The following is an 18,452-nucleotide window of genomic DNA, read 5'->3' as shown; positions in this document are numbered from 1 at the left end:
GGTTCTTGTGTTTCTTGCAAGCAAATGCTGTTTCAGTGAATGATTAAATTTCTGTACGTTTCTCACACAAAGCTGGGTTATTCAATGTCAAATCCGTGAAATTCCTGAAACTTGCCTAGCTGAAATTTTGTTAAAACTTTTTCTGAAGTAATATAAACAAATGATAATGATAGCCAAAATAATCCAGACGGGGATACAATTTTTAATTTTCACAAATGATTTTAGAGCAAAACTAAAGGTATGTTTAAATTCCATAGATATGGGGCTCTCAATGTGGCTCCATCCATAAATTGTTAAATTTGGCCTATTTTCAATGATTGAAAATCAAATGCGAGTCACATGGTATGAAGCTAGTTCTTCTTGTCCAACAAAACAAAAGTGTAAAGTACAACTAATTTCGAAACAAGAAATGTGCCTTTTATTTATTCACATAATAAATGTCAAAATCGTACATACACTGACATTTTAGAGCCTGACAGCTCCAGTCTCCTTTCACTTTAATTATATGGAGCATATAAGAGCATCCAAGACTTTCTTAATAAATCCAGTTTTGTGTAAAACAGAAAAAAGAAAGTCATGATGGAATGAAATGATGGCAAGTAAATCACAGAATTTAAATGTTTGGGTGAACGATTCCTTTAAAAGAAACTTTTGCACTTTCAATGCTTCGTCTTGACATGTTGACATCTATTCCTTGCAATAACGCCTTCCTGATTCTTCAGAATTTGAAGAAAATGTGAAATGTGTACTTAGTGCTTATCACTGCGTCACTCTGATTGTAAGCTCCATGACATCATCTTGATGTGATTGCAATGGTCAGCGGTAACATGCTGTTGTGATTGGATGACACTGATTGCATTTAGGCTGAGAGAGAGATCGTGTGATGTGTCAAGACAACAGGAAGGCAAACTGGCAGTTAAGGGTGAGATAAGTATTGTGTATTTACAGACGCAAGCAAAGCTGTCTGGCAAGAGCAGGACAGACTGATGAGATCAGGACGACTGCACTGACAAACTTGATAATCAACACTATTATCGCATCAAAGAGAAACAACCACAAAGCATCTTCATGCACACATACACACTTGCGGTTTGACATGGAGGCAAAGATTTGACCTGAAAATGACATTAGAACTGCCACCCTATCTTTCTAGGCACAAATATTTTGATGTGCACCCACGGACAAGCAATGCCGTTTCATTTAGAAAGGCCATTTCTCATTGGAGTGAGATCTGGCTGCTGAAATAAAAATGTTTGTTTCCATCTTTGCTTCTGTTAATCTATTTGAGATAAAAACTAAACTCCAATGTCCTTTATTTTGGGAAATCCCAGCAAGGCCCAGGAGTATTTAAAGACGGAGTCATAATAAGAACACACATCTTTTAAAGGAATGTTCCAGGTTCAAGACAAGTTAAGCTCAATCAACAGCATTCTCTGCAAAAAGTTTATGATCAATAAAATAAAACTGAATCGTCCAATGTTATAGGGCCAATCCAAAACATTTTAAATACACATGGTTTCAAAAGTAAAGCCACAAGACTGTAATCAGGGTTTACCAGCATTACATCTTCATGATGCAAGTTGTAATATTTGATATAACTTTGCACAGATAAGGTTAGTAAGAGATTTTGCCCCTCATTTGATTAAAATCAAATGAGGGGCAAGTTGAAAATAATTTCTGTGGAAATCAGCATTATGCCACAAATGCAGTGGATTGATCTTAACTTGTATTAAACATGCAACATTCCTTTAAAGTTAATAGGAAATCAAAATGGAAAGTTATTTTGAAGAAAATTTTTTTACTCTTTTATCAAAATGAAATAACTTGTTCCAACTCTGAAAAAAATTCTCAAAACATTTCAGGCGACACCACCATGACCTCTTATTTAGCAACCCCTCCCTTTTAAACCATCTGTCATATAGAGAAAACTTTTCATGATCCAATATATTCCTGATGGAACACATAAAACATACATTTTGTTCTCTTTGAAGATCCGTTACATTATTACGTCACATTTTGAAACTAGTTTAAAATAGTTTGCCATTCATGTGATCTTTGACAGATCAGAATCAAAACCAGTCATAACATAAATATTATATGAAAAACTTTTGCTGATGTCATAGCACACTTTTTCATGCTCCTAATTTTATCAATGTTTATGAGATCCTAAATAAAAGAAAAACAAATCTCTTCTGTATTCTCACTTTTAAAATCATCCAGATGTTTTCTGATGCAAGATACAATAACTGAGTCCATGTTATTTTTGTGTAGAGGTTGCAAAGCAAGTTCAGCCTTTCATTTACACCTGCTCCCTACAGAGAAGTATATCAGAAGGATTCATTTTAGTGCATGTTAATTTTGCGACATTTGTCCTGACTGCACTCTCCTTGAGTTTGAGGGAGGCTGTCTAGTTTTGCATGCCCTCGACACATACACTGATCGCCTGGGTTTTTCTGTGTCTCACTCTGTCTATGTCACAGGATCTGGCTAAGGAGGTAATGGCTTAATGCAGTCAAAATCAAAGAATGCAGATGTCACATGCACTGAGACGAAAAGGTCAATAAGTTTCTCAGAGAGTGAAAAAATCATACATGCACACAATTTGCACAATTACACTAAAAGGCACTTCTGTGCGCACAAACTAAACTATCAAAATGGGCACATATCATGACTTCAACTGTTTTTAAATTAGGATCATTATAACTAAAGGATTCCCCCACACCTTTTGACCAATTAATTTTTCCTTACTCTTCCAGTCTTTTATGATTACTGGATAAGTGGTTTTAAAAATAATTTTATAAGATCTTGCACTCACAAAGAGCGATTTCTTAGCTAAATATTTTAGAGCAGAGCATAACAAAAAAAATAAATAATAAAAAATATATATATGTATGCTTTAAAATTTTCAATTACTTTAAGATTTTATTAAACTTATCTCCATAATGTTCAAGGCCTAGAAATCACAATTTTTAATTTCACTGATATTTTCAGGTTTTCCTTAACCGTAGGAACCCTGTAACTACTCTAGACTGATCTCACTGTGAATCTGGCAACATTAGGTCAGAAGTTCTTCAGCTAAAATCGGTCTGTGCTTACCGAAATCCTAATCACTGCCCCCAGTGGTCAAAGCTGGAAGTGTTGTTGAACATATGTAAATATATATATGTCCACAGAGTGGTGCCTAAAGCTAGTTGTTTTTAGTTGTTATTGATGTAATACAGACAACAGGAATGCATATTTTACCAACCATACTAAAAATGTCAGGGTCGACAGCAGGGTACAAGAAAAAAAAAAAAGACATGATTTGCTTTCTGTATAAATTGTTTGTTTTTGTAAATTGAGTTCATCCCTCGATTTGACACACACACAAACTTGACTTCCCTCAGTGGAACACTCAGCACTTATAACCGTACATGTCCACTGGCACGTGGCGAGTGAAGCGAAGCAAGAGTTTTCAGTTCATTCCAATGGGATTCCATGCTCGCAAAGTGGATTCTCATTGGAATGAATTTAAAATGCCTGCTTTGCTCACCACATGCCAGTGGACACGTACAGAAACAGTCATGAAGTGAAGAAAAATTTAATGAAGAATCGTGATCTTTCCTTCACTCCATTGTGAGTGTTTTATTGTCATAGTCATATGATGCATAGGTCAAAGTGGCTTCTCTAGATTACTCATGTAACAGCTATGTTTGGAAGGGGTGAAAACAGCTTAACCATGGAGACCGTAATGTGAGGATATCAGCAAAATTCAACATTTCACAAAATTGTTGACTGGTGCAATTTTCACCCCTTCAGAAAATGCATGACGCAATGGAGACATGCACTTGTCAAAATACCAACTATTCTGATTATTTAAAGCTACGGTGTGCAATTTCTGCAGCATTAGCGTCATCAAATGGAATAGCCAAAAATGGTTTTCCGAACCACCATCTTTCATTGGTCAGACAAACGCATAGTCCTGCCCCAAACTCACACCATTGTTAAGCTAATGTCACTGTGTTGGTCTGGTCGGGTTGCTCAAACAAATACAGCAATGTTTTTATAGTGCCACAGAGTCACAGTGATTACACTTTGAGAAAGTACTTATTAAAGGCAACTGAAGTGTTTAGTTGAATGCAAAAATATTGCAGAATATAACAGTGAAAAGAACAGGAAGGCAGACTTTGTGTCAATTTAACCTTTAAATAGGCCCCCCTTGGGGGTTTGTAGTTCCTTTTTATATCTAAATCAGATAAGAAAAAGCCAGTGTTTTCAAAGAGAGATTTAACACTGCTTTGGATCTTTTCCCAGATATTTTCTTCCACAATGGCTTAATTGCTCAAATAATTAAATTAGCTGCATACCAGAATCTCTGCTCCTTAGGGGGAACACTTAGAGAGTGTTGAAAACACTCTTCACATTGAATACACACTTTGAAGCTTCACAATAGCTAGACCAATAATGTTTAACAACTCAGATTTTTAAATATCAATTTTCAAAAATGATGTGCAATGAATCTGGAACATTACAAATACAATGTTATGAATGAAATTGAAATAGTTTCAATTTCGATTTATTTGTATTGTGATTTTCACTGAATGGTATTGCAAAAATAAACGACTGTTTTCAAACAGGTTTCCCCAAACTCTCCCCAGTCCTCCATTGATTGGACAAACAGACAGCCCCGCCCCAAACTTACACCATTGCTTGAGCCAATGGTTGGGATGATCCAACAAAGACAATGTATTGATAGCACCATAGTGTTTATGTTGTTTGTTTTATGTTGGAATCGACCTACAATTGGCTTATATCAAGTCCACATTACATTGTATCCATATTAAGCTGAAATAGAAAAAAGATATTTTAACAAAAATTAACAAACTACAGATTTACGTTAATGAGGAAGAATCATTGAGAGGAACCAGACATAAAATAATGCACAGATAAACCTATATAGCAACTATAAGCATGTTTCTGTGTTAAATAGTAAAATAGAATGTACATTTAGAAAACTGTAGACCAAAAAAACACAGTTCATAGTACAAAATAATGGCCTACAAATGCTCATTCAAAATACCAAGCTTATATTACAGTACCCTCTAAATAATAACCTGACATAACTGGGATCCTCATATTTAAAACAAAAAAATAAATAAAACAAATCTGTGAGCCAATAAAGCTATACAAAGTGCAGTGGGTCATTTTGAACCCATCTGTGATTGCAAGAAATTAGCTAGATTTAAGGAGATCAAAGAGAGCTAAACATTGTAGTTCCACCTACTTTTCTGCTGATCAACATTTTAGCCTTTGCTCCTTGCAGTTTGCTTGACTGAAGAGAACAGGCAAGGCTAAATTAACTCTAAACAGAGGAACTGAAAAAGCCATGCTTAGTGAAGTTATTTCTGACACAAGCGAGTGAGATCTGATGAAAAGAGATTCAGTGTACCAGGGTACTAGACAGACTGAATTCACTCTAACAGGAATGTCAAAATTCTGGGGATATATAAATCTACCAGATCACCCTTCTTTCCGTGAAAGTATTGCAGTGATAACCTTTATATTACACTGGATTATCTGCAATAAACTGAGAATGAAATAACCCAGGGCCAAGTGCTGTGATTAGAGTAAGAGAGAAAGGGAGAAGTATTTCTGTTATCAGGCACTCAGCTTCCCCTGCATTCTCTGTGCAATGCACGTGTTCTTCAGCATTCAGGCGTGCTGTCATAGAAATGTCAACACTGAGCAAACTCAAACTTTTACATTCTTTACAAAATCTATTTCACAAATACCATGTAGGTCAGGAGGGTAAAGCCAAATGACTTGCTAGTATACATGTGTTAAAAATAGACCTGCTACTATCTGAATCGAAAGCCCCATGCTCACCGCCTCATCACTCGAGACAGCGACCATCCCATTCATTTTCATTGAGAGCACAGCGACTTCCGGCGGCACGAGCTGTCGCGGCCGTTGGCGACAAAGATTGCCTTTGAGAGCGATAAGATGAGTTGAGAAAAATTCAACTTTGTGACAATCGCGAGCATCTTCCAATGAGCGTGAAGACAGCAGAACTCATGTTATCTGACTCCTGGCAGACTGGAGACGAGTGCAGGCAAGACGGAGAAGTTTCAGCGTCGTGAGGAATTTTTACTTAAATGTAATCACATGCATGAATAGAATAACACAATGATGATTAGAAAAGCATGTCAGAAACTTTCTGCATTCCGAAGGAGTTTGATTCGTTCATTCATGATAGATTGGATTGATAGTTATCCAATTTGTTAATAATTTAATGCACTGAACACTGCTGCATGTTTTCTAAAACACTCTACACTGCAGAATATACATTTTTAGGAGACAAGATTACTGATTCCTTGTCAATATTTTAATGATATCTTAATTTTACTGGTGTTATCCTTGATCATATTTTCAAAAGCTATGGCCAGACAAGCAGTCCTCCAATAACGTTACAGCGACAAACAGTAGGAACGGCCACTAGCTACACAAATCGCAGAGTCTAACGACATCAAGCTACAAAATTGCTGGCGGTGTGAACGGGGTTTAACAAGTAGGCTGGTCTCAACTGCTGCCAGTAGCTCTCCAAAAACTGCCAGAATATTAGGACTTGTATTGATGCTTTCTGGCTGGATAAAAAATTGGCTGATTTTATAAGTTCACTGGAACATATCTCAGTCCTTTTGAATTTGATTAGATGCATTCAGAGTCTACTTGCTGTCCTTTTCTGCATATCGCAGCACCGTTTTGTGGTCCGTTCTGCATAACGCGGCGGATCATTTTAGCTTATCGCGGCCCTTTCGGCCCGTTTCGCGGCTGACTCACCGCCCAGCTCTGTTCTCCAGATGGCCAGTCTGTCCCTGATCGGCCCCAAAGTGTGTCGGCCCCCTGGGAAAATGCCCGGTATGCCAGATTACTGTCCAGCTCTGTTTCCAAACAACCTTCGTCAACACCACTTTGACTCATCACGCCCTTTTGCACTCCGATTCCATATGAGTAAATATACCATACTAAAAAATGGTGATAAATGTTTAATGTCGCAATGAACAAACCGCTACAAAATATAAACACCGGACAGAAAGAGTGGCAGAGGAATCAGGTTGTCCAATAATATTGCTGGATTGAACGCCAGCTGGGTGTGTGTGGGATCCAGCATGAGGTAGGATTGTTTTCTGGTAACTATCAAGCATAACGACAGCGCCGTTTTTTTATTTTTGGCACCCTAGGCGAAATTCACTCTGGTTTTACTTTGTTCTCTGTATCAGTGTCTTTTAGCAAGTCTTCAAATTTTGGCAAAGCGAAATGTCTTTTTCTGTGTACACGTCTTCCATGTATATTCATATTCACCCAGCTGAACAAGTAGCCACGCCCCAAACAATAGGTTGAGCAAGAAAGGGATGGGTCGAACGGAGCAGGCCGCTCAAAACATAAACATCAATGTTTTGATAGTGCCTGGACAACCCAGTGTTTATATTTTTGGGGTAGGTAAACCTACAAATGGCTTACTTATAGTTGTCAATAAACAATAAACTGGGATAGTAGAACTTATTTTGACATAAAAGTTACATACTTCCCCTTTAAAGGAATGTTCCGGTTTCAATACAAGTTAAGCTCAATCTAAAGCATTTGTGGCATAAGGTTGATTACTACAAAAATGTATTTAGTCTCTTCCCTCCTTTTCTTTAAAAGGTTACAAAAATCAAGGTTACAGTGAGGCACTTAGAATGGAAATGAATGGAGGCCAATTATTTTTTTACATTAAAATACTCACTTTTTCAAAAGTATAACCACAAGACATAAAAGAAATGTGTGTAAACATAACTTTAGTGTGATAAAATTACTTGCAAACCTGTTCTGTGTAAAGTTATAGCAAATTTTATACTACAAATTTTACTATGCTACCATCACAATGTAATGTCTACAAACCCTAAAACGACAGTATAAATTACAATTTAAAAAATGTACATCTCAAATAATACACAAGTTTTAACAGAAGAATTAATGCAAGTGCTTTTAGAAAATTATAAGCTTTGCATTTCTCTGTTTAAACCCTCCAAATATTGGCCATGCTCACTTTCATTGTAAGTGCCACACTGTGACCTTGATTTTTGCTTTTTTTAAAGAAGAGGAAGGAGTCGAAATTTATTTTTGTGGTAATCAACATTATGCCACTAATGCTGTCGAATAACTTGTATTGAACCCAGAACATTCCTTTAACTCAATTAATTTAGGTCTTTGCTATAAAGTAGAGTAGAGCCTACATTTTTTTTTTTTTTTTTTTCATTGAGTGGAATCAATGTCCACAATTATTGGGGGGTAAAATGAGTGCAACTGTTATGAAAATAATGTCACAATGTACAAAATCTTAACATGTCTAATGTGTTTATGTGCAGTATGAGGTCACTACAGAGCAAGATTTAGGGGTGATGTGAGGGCTCCACACCCCTCAGATGTACTGGACAACGACCCCTGGCGATAGCAACACCCGGCCGCAGAAGTTTCTGGGCATCAACAACGCCCTCACATGCGTGACCCGGGCAGGGCCGTCGACTGCTTATAAGAAGGAATAAATGACTTCTATCAAGTTTTATTTATAACGAAATCGAAAAATAAATATGACTACGCTGTCATAATTTCAGAAAAGAAAAAAAAACAACTTTGTGCACCCAGACTATTTGGTGAATTAAAAAAAAACATTCATGCGTCCTCTTCAAAGTCAAACAAATGAAACCAAAAATTCCTCTCACCTTCATCTAACAGTCTTTCGAGGTGGTTGAAGATACCGCAGAAGTTTGGGAGGCTGCTCATCAGCTTCTTGTCGTTCATGAGCTGCATCAGATAGTCAGGAGTCGGTTTGGGCTTCTCCTTCGTTTCCATTTCCCCAACCATGTTTGAACCGTTGCCTAAAAATCTCGGAAATGTGTCGGGCTGAGGGAAATAAACAACAGACCCCCAAGGAAAAAAGGGCGACAGAGGGGTGTAATCTGTGTTGCCCGTTTTATTCCAGTATCCAAACTCCTGCCCTGCAATCGTTACTTTTTCAAACGCAATGTTGAAAATTTTTATAACCGACAACAGTCGGTTGACAGTTTATAAATACCAAACTGATGACGCAATAAAGGAAAAGAATCTGCGAGCGAGTTCGTATTAGTTTGTACAATGTTTGCCGTCAAATAACTCAGAAAACTCCCGCATGCCCGCTGAGATTAGTGCGTCTCTCTCAATCTCTCTCTCTCAATCTCTCTTCTGTCCTCGGAGAATGTTTTTTATCCGGGCTGTTCAGAGCAGCGTCTTTCCAGAACTTATCACCGAGCCGTCGATGCCTATTGGGAGCACTTGAATAACGGAGCAACGTTCACTATCTCTCGCGCTACGGAAACTCCTTTAGATGTTTCTGTGTTCAGTCAGTGGTGTTCTCTCTCCCAAAGCTGGCTGTCACATGATGATGATCAACCCCTAGACTGCTCAACGTTGCCATCGTGCGAAGTCGCCAATGGGAGGAGATACTTCTGTCTTTCTCTCACTCTCCCTCATGCACACACAAACGCACGCACGCACGCACGCACAAACTTCTACACAAATAGACTACTTGTTATGAGACATCTTTTGTTCTTAAAAGAGCAATATGTAATATATTTACCCTGCTAAAGCATAAAATTATCATAATACGTGATCAGAGATTTAGGAAACATGCTTCTCTGAAAACAACAGCCAGTATATTCTCCTTTGGAATGTATGTTTGTGTTTTGGCCTGTGTGATCCTGCTAACTGCCCATTTCCCAAAAGTATTTCAACATCCCGGTTTGCAAGATTTTAAACAAGTCAGCAGGCAAACAGCATGCTGCAGCCATGGAAGCCAGCAATACATCTAGCTAGCATTGACAGAGTTCTAAAAAAAATCCACATGAGCTGGTTTATAATTTGTATGTAACGTTAGCGACTCACGCTAGAGTCTTTAGCCTAGCGTGCCCAACTGAGGCCACACTCATCCCCTCATGCCAGAGACACCAGTTCAAATCCTGTTCAGAGCAGATAGAGTAGGACCCGGTTACAGTGGTGCCGTGACCCGGATGGGAGTGAGGTTTAGGGGCGTGAGTGTAACGGTAGCCAGCTGGTAGGTAGATGTGCAGTATGAAAACCTCACTCCGCTGGCCTCAAGAGGCACACAAGCGAGTGACGCTGGAGGCTGTAGCCTTTAGCCTATTTGTTAGCACGCCTGCCTCCCACGCTGGAGACACTGGTTTGAATCCCGTTAAGATCGGGTCAAGTAGGACCGGTTACATTTGCAAACAATAAAAACATTGCAAATAAATACATTAGCTGATCAACTTAAAGTGTCAACTGCCATTGTCAGTAAATCCGCTCTAGTGCCCCTTGCTGCAACACTGAGAATGCAGCACATACTTGAGTTTGGTTATGAATTGAGTGCTGACACATTTCACAATCCAACGATGTGTGAAATTGAACTTGCATAGAATATGTTTGGGCCTTATCAACATGGACATTATGTAGATAAAATTAACCTATACATGGTCTGTAAATGATATCTAGCTAACATATTTGAAAACATACACTGATGATTATATCTCTGTTAACATAAATCTAATGACACTCACAAGGACTAAAAACGAAATGTTTTTTCATTGTTCTGGTTCCACCGTTACGCAGCATCCTTTCCAATCGGTAAATGCCCTGTTAGAACAAAACAAAAGAATGGTTAATAACGTTGTTAATTTATTTGATTTTCTCCCCTTTTTCTCCCCAATTCCCAATGCGCTCTAGGTCCTCATTGTGGCGTAGTTACTCGCCTCAAATTAATGTGGTGGAGGATGAATCTCAGTTGCCTCCACATCTGAGACTGTCAATCCGTGCATCTTTCACATGGCTTGTTGTGCACATTACCACGGAGACCTAGAGCGTGTGGAGGCTTCATGCTGTTCTCCGCGTCATCCATGCACAACTCACTACGTTTTGTGACAACATGCCACATAGCAGGAATTTACAAAATAATATTCTAAAACAAGGCTTTATATAATGTAACTTTTAACACTCAGAACCTAATTTTTCTTGTTACCCTAAAGTTACTGTTCTGTATTTGTGAGGAAATTTTAGGATGGACATGTATTTACATGTGGATATGGACTGTCTCATAGATAAGATTATCTTGCTGGTAGCATTTATTTATTTATTTATTTATTTTTATTTTTTTTTATCAGCTGTGACTACTGCTAGTGTACTGTCCACTTCATCAACCATGTTTACATGTTCCAAAACCACACTTTATCTACAGGTTTCATATTAGAAGCTGGCATGAATTGAATATGCACAGACAGTTGTAAGTAAAACAACACAGCCAAGTCTTGATAAACGGAAGAGAGGGAGTGAAAGGGCTCAAGGGAACAGGAAAAGTTTTCATTCATTCCTTTGTCCCTCCTCCTTCCTCTGTGAAGTGGGTAACATTCTTATGCAGATGGACACAGACTTTATTGCTCTCGCAGCTAAAGACCAGAGTGAGAGGGGCCCTCCTTTAGGGAGCAGTGTGAATATAAAATACTGACCCAGGATCAGATATGTGCCATTTATTGTTGTAAGCAGCTATGGTAAGCGCAAGTGGAAAAAACAGATCCAAGAACGACTGCCTTTGTGATTGTACATTGAGTGAAAGTGAGGCGTGGCATGGGTTAGCATGCCAAACTGCCCACACTGCAAAAAAGTAACTTTTGTATTCTGTACATAATCAGTGACAATGGCATCACTTTGTTTAACAAAGTGATGTGGACATCCATAGTTAGTGCATTTATATCATGTTTGCATTTATTATTATTTTTTGGCAATTTACTGGAAATGATCATGATGCACCGCACCTGTCACTCAATGCCACTGATAAAAGCCGCAACGAGCACTCTTTATAACAAAAATGACTAAAATCCAGCGCTGGATAGACACTTATTATAACAAACACAAAAAGTGGTAGGGACATGTCTCACCTGTCCCATCTGTTAATTCTGCCTATGATCGGTAAACAAAATTAATTTGCTTGAAAACAGAAATAAATTTTAAGATATTTTAAAAGATATTAAGACTTTTCAGAGTATATTTTACCCAACTGGCATTTTTTTTTGTCCTTGTCAAATGCATACCTCGGGTCTATAGTAAAAGTAATGAATCCTGTTATAGATTTGTCCTGGTTTGTTGCATTTTCTCTTTGATATATGAAAAATAACACATCAAAATATATAAAAAATATATATTTGGTTCTATTATTTTCTAATTGTCTGGAAAATATTTTGAAATTTTGACACTATCTAGGAATTTCGTTGATCCATTTGTGATAGATATGTGCCGGGTCTCTAAAAATATGCAAGAATGTTTAGTGAAATTCCCATACGTTTAAGGGTTAAAACATAAACCTTTCTAAACTTAGATAAAATGGGGGGAAATTATGTTGTTATCTTGGAAAATTTGCCTTTCAAGGAAATCTATTTTGTTGTAAGTACTGGACAACAAGACAAAATACAGGTTGAGACATTTTTATTTATTTATTTATTTTGCAGTGCACAGATTATTAACTGCTTTATTTTGCAGGGTAAAACATTTCAACAAAGTTGCATTTGCCAAAATAATGTGTATTTAACTGTGATGTATTTTAGATGTGTTTTGCTTTGAGGATCACATGGTTTGGGGCTAAAGCGTTTACTTGTATAAACACAGTGGTTCAGGTAGAACTTCCATTAGACTAAAAAGTCTAACTGATGTTTCAGTGGTCAAATTGGTCCAGGATGCTGTCCACCCACTTTCTCCTCTTATTTTTCACTATGGGGAGTTAGATGGGTGCTAATTTGCCAGGCAGTGGAGATGAAAGTGAGGAGGGTATTAGCCTGGGCATCAAGGGATTGGAATGCAGGCTATTTAGCATGGGAGTCAGACAATCCCCGGGCCTCCCATCACCACAGCACAACCGCTAAATAAATAGAAAAGTAATTAACAGCCTAGTGAGAGAACAGGCCATTTCATTACTGCTGCTTATTCAGAGAGAGAGAGACAGAGAGAGAGAGAGACTGTTTGGTAGACAAAGGTAGTGAGATGTATTGACAAAATAATATGTGCAAATCTCATTTGCACATATAAATACACTATGGTCATTTGACTGACATCTCATTGAGACAGAAAAGTTTAGGCTTTGAGCAAAACGAAGAGAAAGTGAGCAGTTAATTTATTTATGGAAACTTGTTCTACAGATATACCAGTCTGTAACAGCTGTATGTGTTTAGTGAATGAAATAACACGGCTCAGATACTTTTGAATGGCAATTAAAAGGATAGTTCATCCAAAAATTAAAGTTCTTTCATCATTTACTTACTTTCATGCCATCCCAGATGTGTGTGATTGTCTTTCTTCTACTAAACACAAACTAAGATTTTTAGTAGAATATCTCGGCTCCAGGCACGGGCCTTGAGCTTTGAGACTGGGCAAGCATCAAAGATTTTTAATACACATTATTAAACACTGTGTGTCTGAATGAACAAGGCAAATGCAATGTAGACACGGCATTCTACATCCCTTAATATCTCCTTGCGAATGACGCACACGCACTTGTTGAAGTTTCGATAGCCTCTCTTTCCATTGAAATCAAGTTTGCGAAAAGTTTTATATTTTAATAATGTATTAGTTACGTGAACTTGAACGTGATGAGGCAAAACATTAATCTAGCCAGATAGTGTGACTAAAGGAAGGAGCTTTTGAACAGCTTACTCATTATGGTAAGCATGCTTACCTTGGCCGTTTGTAATAGCAGGCGTGATTCAATTTGATAGAATGTATAGTGTTGAATGAAAGGGCGGTAAACAATGCTTTGAATCAGAGAAAGCATAACATAGTGCTCATAGCTGAGGGTGGCGCAAAAGCGAATACATTAATAACTGTCTGTGCTGCTCAACTGAGAAGAAAGATGACGAATTTGAATTAAAACAGTAGTTTATATTAACAGTTATATTGAAATATTTCATAGTGTCATTTTTCATTTCACACTTCTGTTAGTTAGGCACTGCTTATCTTGCTTATATGGCTGGCACGTCCATTCTCAGCTCTGTAGGTACATAAAATGCAAGTGATTTGTGGCCAGAACTTTGAAAGTCAAAAAGCACATAAAGGAAACCATACGACTCCAGTAGTTAAATCCATACCTTCAGAAGTGATATGATAGGTTTGGGTGAGAAACAGATCTATATTAAGTCCTTTTTTTTAAATAATTAATTCTCACTGCCCAGTAGCTGGCAATATGCACAAAGAATGCAAACTGCCAAAAACAAAAGAAGATTGTGAAAGTGGAGATTTAGAGTATGAAAAAGGACTTAAATATTGCTCTTTTTCTCACCCATACCTATCATATGGCTTCTGAAGATATGGATTTAACCACTGGAGAAATATGGATTATTTATATGCTGCCTTTATGTGCTTTTTGTACCTTCAAAGTTCTGGCCATAATTAATTTGCATTGTATGAACCTCCAGAGCTGAGATATTCTAAAAATCTTTGTTGTATTCAGCAGAAGAAGGAAAGTAATTGGGATGGCACAAGGGTGAGTAAATAATAAGAGAATTTTCATTTTTGGTTGAACTATCCCTTTAACTGAAGCCATGATCCTTTACTGGAGAAAAAGGCTTTTTGCCCACGTAATAGTATAATTACAGCATCTAACTGTTGAAGCTAACCAGCTAAATCTTAACTCCCGGGTTCGGACAAACAGATAGTCCCACCCAAACTCATGGTCCTTAAACAAACAAAGACATGCTGACAGTGCCACAGAGGCAGTATTTAAAATGTACACCATTCAAGTCAACTTTTTTTAAGTGGCTTTGAACATTAAAATAGTAGAAAGTATTTTAGCATAGAAGAAATTCACCCTTAAGTGAATTGTATTAACTGAGAGACAAGCTGTCAATAAAACTATTTTATGATATCATCTTTCTCCAAACTATCGGGCTCATAAAATGTGTAGGATCTTTCAAACTTGGTAGCATGGTATTCTCTAAAACAGAGTGATAGGAGAGTCTATTTCCAAATGTGATTCCACAGCTCATGATAACGACAGTGCCAATGAAATTCCATTAATCTCTGAGGAATTGCTTTTTATGAACTGGGGGGCACAAAGGTTCAGTGCACAAACCTGTAATTTCCACTTGAAAAGCATTTTTTCTTTTTTTTTTTGGTCCAATCCTGCTCATATGGAAGCAGTTTAAGAGAAGGTGGATATCTGCGTTTCTATTCATGAGTTTTTTCAGAAAAATGGCCCAATTATTAAATATACACAGATACATGCATTTGAGAATCTTGCTTTTATATGTGGGCTGTCATCTACTTGACACGGTTGTGAGAGTGTAATGTCCTACATTGTGTGATTATGTTAAACAATGTTTGTTCACAGTTTGTTTGAAAATGATTATGTGTCCTTGTATGTATGCTCTTCTAACAATCATCCATATACATAAGCATACAATTTGTGTGTGTACCCATGTTTACAATGCCTTACTGTATGTCTGAGCATATATATTGTGCATGGCTGTATACATTAACAAATGAAGAAAAGAATGAACATGCTTTGTTTGTTATAATGAATGCCTGCAGACTAAAAAGTGCCTCTCCCACAAGCACACATACCAAAGCCAAACTAGAAGGCATTAAACAGGCAAGTGTGCCTGCTTTTGCCCTTTGCATGCTGGTCTGTCATCCGGCCAAACGAGCTTTACAAACAGCATGTAGCCTGGGTCAGATGAAAGGTCAGAGTTCAACACATGCTTATGCATTATGTCTGCATCTTCGACATTCCTAGATAGCCTATTGACACAATTGGCACATGGATACATGACATGTACAATACATAAATAATTATCTATGATAGCATTGTTTTGCATTTATTATAATTCATGTAAGAGATAATAATGATGTTGTTGTTTTGTATTTATTATAATTTATGTAAGAAATAATGTAATCAGCCAGTCATAATCGCACAATTATCCCTGACAGAGTGATCAGGACCCGATGCAAACTGGAGCAGTCTTGCTTCACCCTGAGGGGTTTAATATTGCAATTATACTACTTATGACATTACTACTTCTTAAATTAATAAATAAATGGACATGAAATACTGATTTGACTTGAAAAAATTCAGACTGCACAGTTACAAATTACAAGAGACTGGAAATTAACACAGCAATCTATGAAATCATTTGGCTGCAGCACTTTTATTCTGTGTGACAGTCATTATGCAAACATATTTCACTGCAGAATGCTGTGAATGACCAATCAGACTCAATTATTTCTGAGAACTATGTAATAATCTTTTAAAAAAAGAAAATATTGACTTTTGATATTAAGCTGTTCAGATAACTGTGTCTAGACATAATATCCTGTAATATGCTCTTTCTTGTCGCTGTGGCAAGAAAGGGTTTGCCAAAAATGTATGTTTAAATCTGTGCAGTATTTGACAAACATTCTGTAAATTGCACACATAAATATCACTGAATTAGTATCTTTTATCCCTATTTAGACCTTCCTTCACACTGTGATTTCAACACACCCTATTTCAAAGGGGCCATAATAATGCCAAGCACATGCAGCGAGCTGTATCCTATCATTTAACCATGTATTTGAGTCTCTAACAAGCGTAATGATTCCCCATTTCATGTTTTCCCTTGGAATCTTTTCATATCATCAAAATCATTTCTGCATCACTGCAATTCATATGTTTCCTACCAGGATGTAGGCATTTCAGTTGATTTTCTTAAGACCACCTCCAATGAAGTGACCCACCTTTGCTGTAGATTCAGCTGCCCATCACCTGTTATTCAAAAAAAGACAGTTGGTGGTCCTCACTGTTAGAAGACTATAATGTGCACAATTTGTTGGCCCTGCAATTTGATCTGTTTGAAGAAGCATTTTAGTAAGCCAGCTTTAAAGGAATATTTTCCTTTAAAAATGTACTAGAGCAAAAAAAAACAAAACAAAAAAAAGTGTTTTTCATCAAAGAAGAAATGTTTCTTTTTGGACAAATAGTGACCTCTAGACTGGGATTTACACACCTGTGGGTCCAACAAATAATTTCCCCTGGGTGTTTTCTCCCAGGAGGTATAGGAGGAGTGCCTCTTCAAAATAAAATTTGGAAAAGAAAATAATCGACAGTACAAAAACAAAACAAAACAAACTACAAAGTTTGTAAAGTTTGTAATGTTAATGATGGTTTGACAAAGCCTTGTCTGACAGTTTAAACTAGTTTTCAAAATTTGAAGCTTGATGGTTATAAAGATAATCAGATAGACTGTCAGATAGATATTTAGATAAACCATGTAAATATATACACAGACTGACCGACCGACCGACCGACAGATAGATAGATAGATAAGTAAAGCAGTTTATCTGGGTGTCGATACATATTTTAAGATTCAATTCTGATTCACAACCTCTCGATTTGATTTGATTACGATTTCGATTCGACAATATGAAAATATAAATTTTACTAATTATATTTTTTTATTATTTTGGTAACATTTTAGCTTTTTAAAAATGAATAAATCAATGTATTTAATCAATGTATTTAATCAATAAATATGATATAATATTGCATATATTATATTTTGTTAAATGCTTATTGTTTAGTTGCATAATTTGTAGTATTTACAGGTATTTACATTGATTTGTTGAACACGTGCAAAAAAAGGGTACTGTCTCTTTATATTTCTGTAAAAAGCGTCATTAAATTCACATGTTAATGAGAGAGGATAGAGGAATTGCATACTAACCATACTTCTCCTACTTAATCTGCCATATGGTAGTATGCAATTCCGAACTCAGTGAGAGACTCTAATGGCTTTTTCTAATCTGTGCTATGCCTGATTTGAATTAAATATTTATTTTTTGTTGTTTTTGATCAACAACTGACTGTAGAGAACAGAAAAGGGAATTAACAGAGACTTTATTCATTGACAAATGGGTTGCGTGGATCTTGTCTTTGGACACACACACATTACACGGAACAACTTTTAATCTCAGCATGCAGTGAAAGGACCTCGCTGCTGCATACTCCACCACTGTACTACACAATTCATTAACTAAGAGTGAAATCTAAACATTTACCAGACAGATGTCAAATATACACATTTTTGCAATGCGAGTGATTTCCTCTCACTGAAGTGGAGGGTTGAGTATTGAGTAAGATTGATCTTGGATTTAAGAATAATTATCGAGATCATTCAAATGAAGATCACATCGGGAAATCAATATTTTTACCCACCCCTATAAAACAGCCTAAAGGTGGTGGTGTTTTAATAGTCTTGGTCTTGGCCTGATTGAACATTCCATCAATGTATGTCTATGGGATTTTTAAGATATTTGATCATCCACTGTGTGAAACCGTAATTCCGATCAGTTAGAAAAGATATAGCAATGAAAGTAAGAACATTACG

General features: G+C 36.9%; 1 protein-coding gene across 4 annotated transcripts in view; it reads right to left on the bottom strand.

The window, feature by feature from the left end:
* qki2 (QKI, KH domain containing, RNA binding 2) overlaps positions 1-9,467 on the bottom strand; it is a 57,316-nt gene extending 47,849 nt beyond the window's left edge. For all 4 annotated transcript variants that reach the window (XR_007968491.1, XM_052102772.1, XM_052102774.1 and 1 more), the window contains exon 1: positions 8,742-9,467. Coding sequence is in view for 3 of the 4 variants with exons in the window: in XM_052102772.1 (XP_051958732.1) it covers positions 8,742-8,883 (142 nt within the window). In the remaining variant the exon portion in view is untranslated. The remainder of the gene's footprint in view (positions 1-8,741) is intronic.
* Between the last annotated feature and the right edge of the window lie 8,985 nt (positions 9,468-18,452).

The sequence above is a fragment of the Xyrauchen texanus genome, chromosome 33 (genome assembly GCF_025860055.1).
Source record: "Xyrauchen texanus isolate HMW12.3.18 chromosome 33, RBS_HiC_50CHRs, whole genome shotgun sequence".
NCBI classification, from domain to species: Eukaryota; Metazoa; Chordata; class Actinopteri; order Cypriniformes; family Catostomidae; genus Xyrauchen; species Xyrauchen texanus.
The sequence above is the reverse complement of the archived record's forward strand: the minus strand, read 5'-3'. Positions and strand labels throughout refer to the sequence as shown.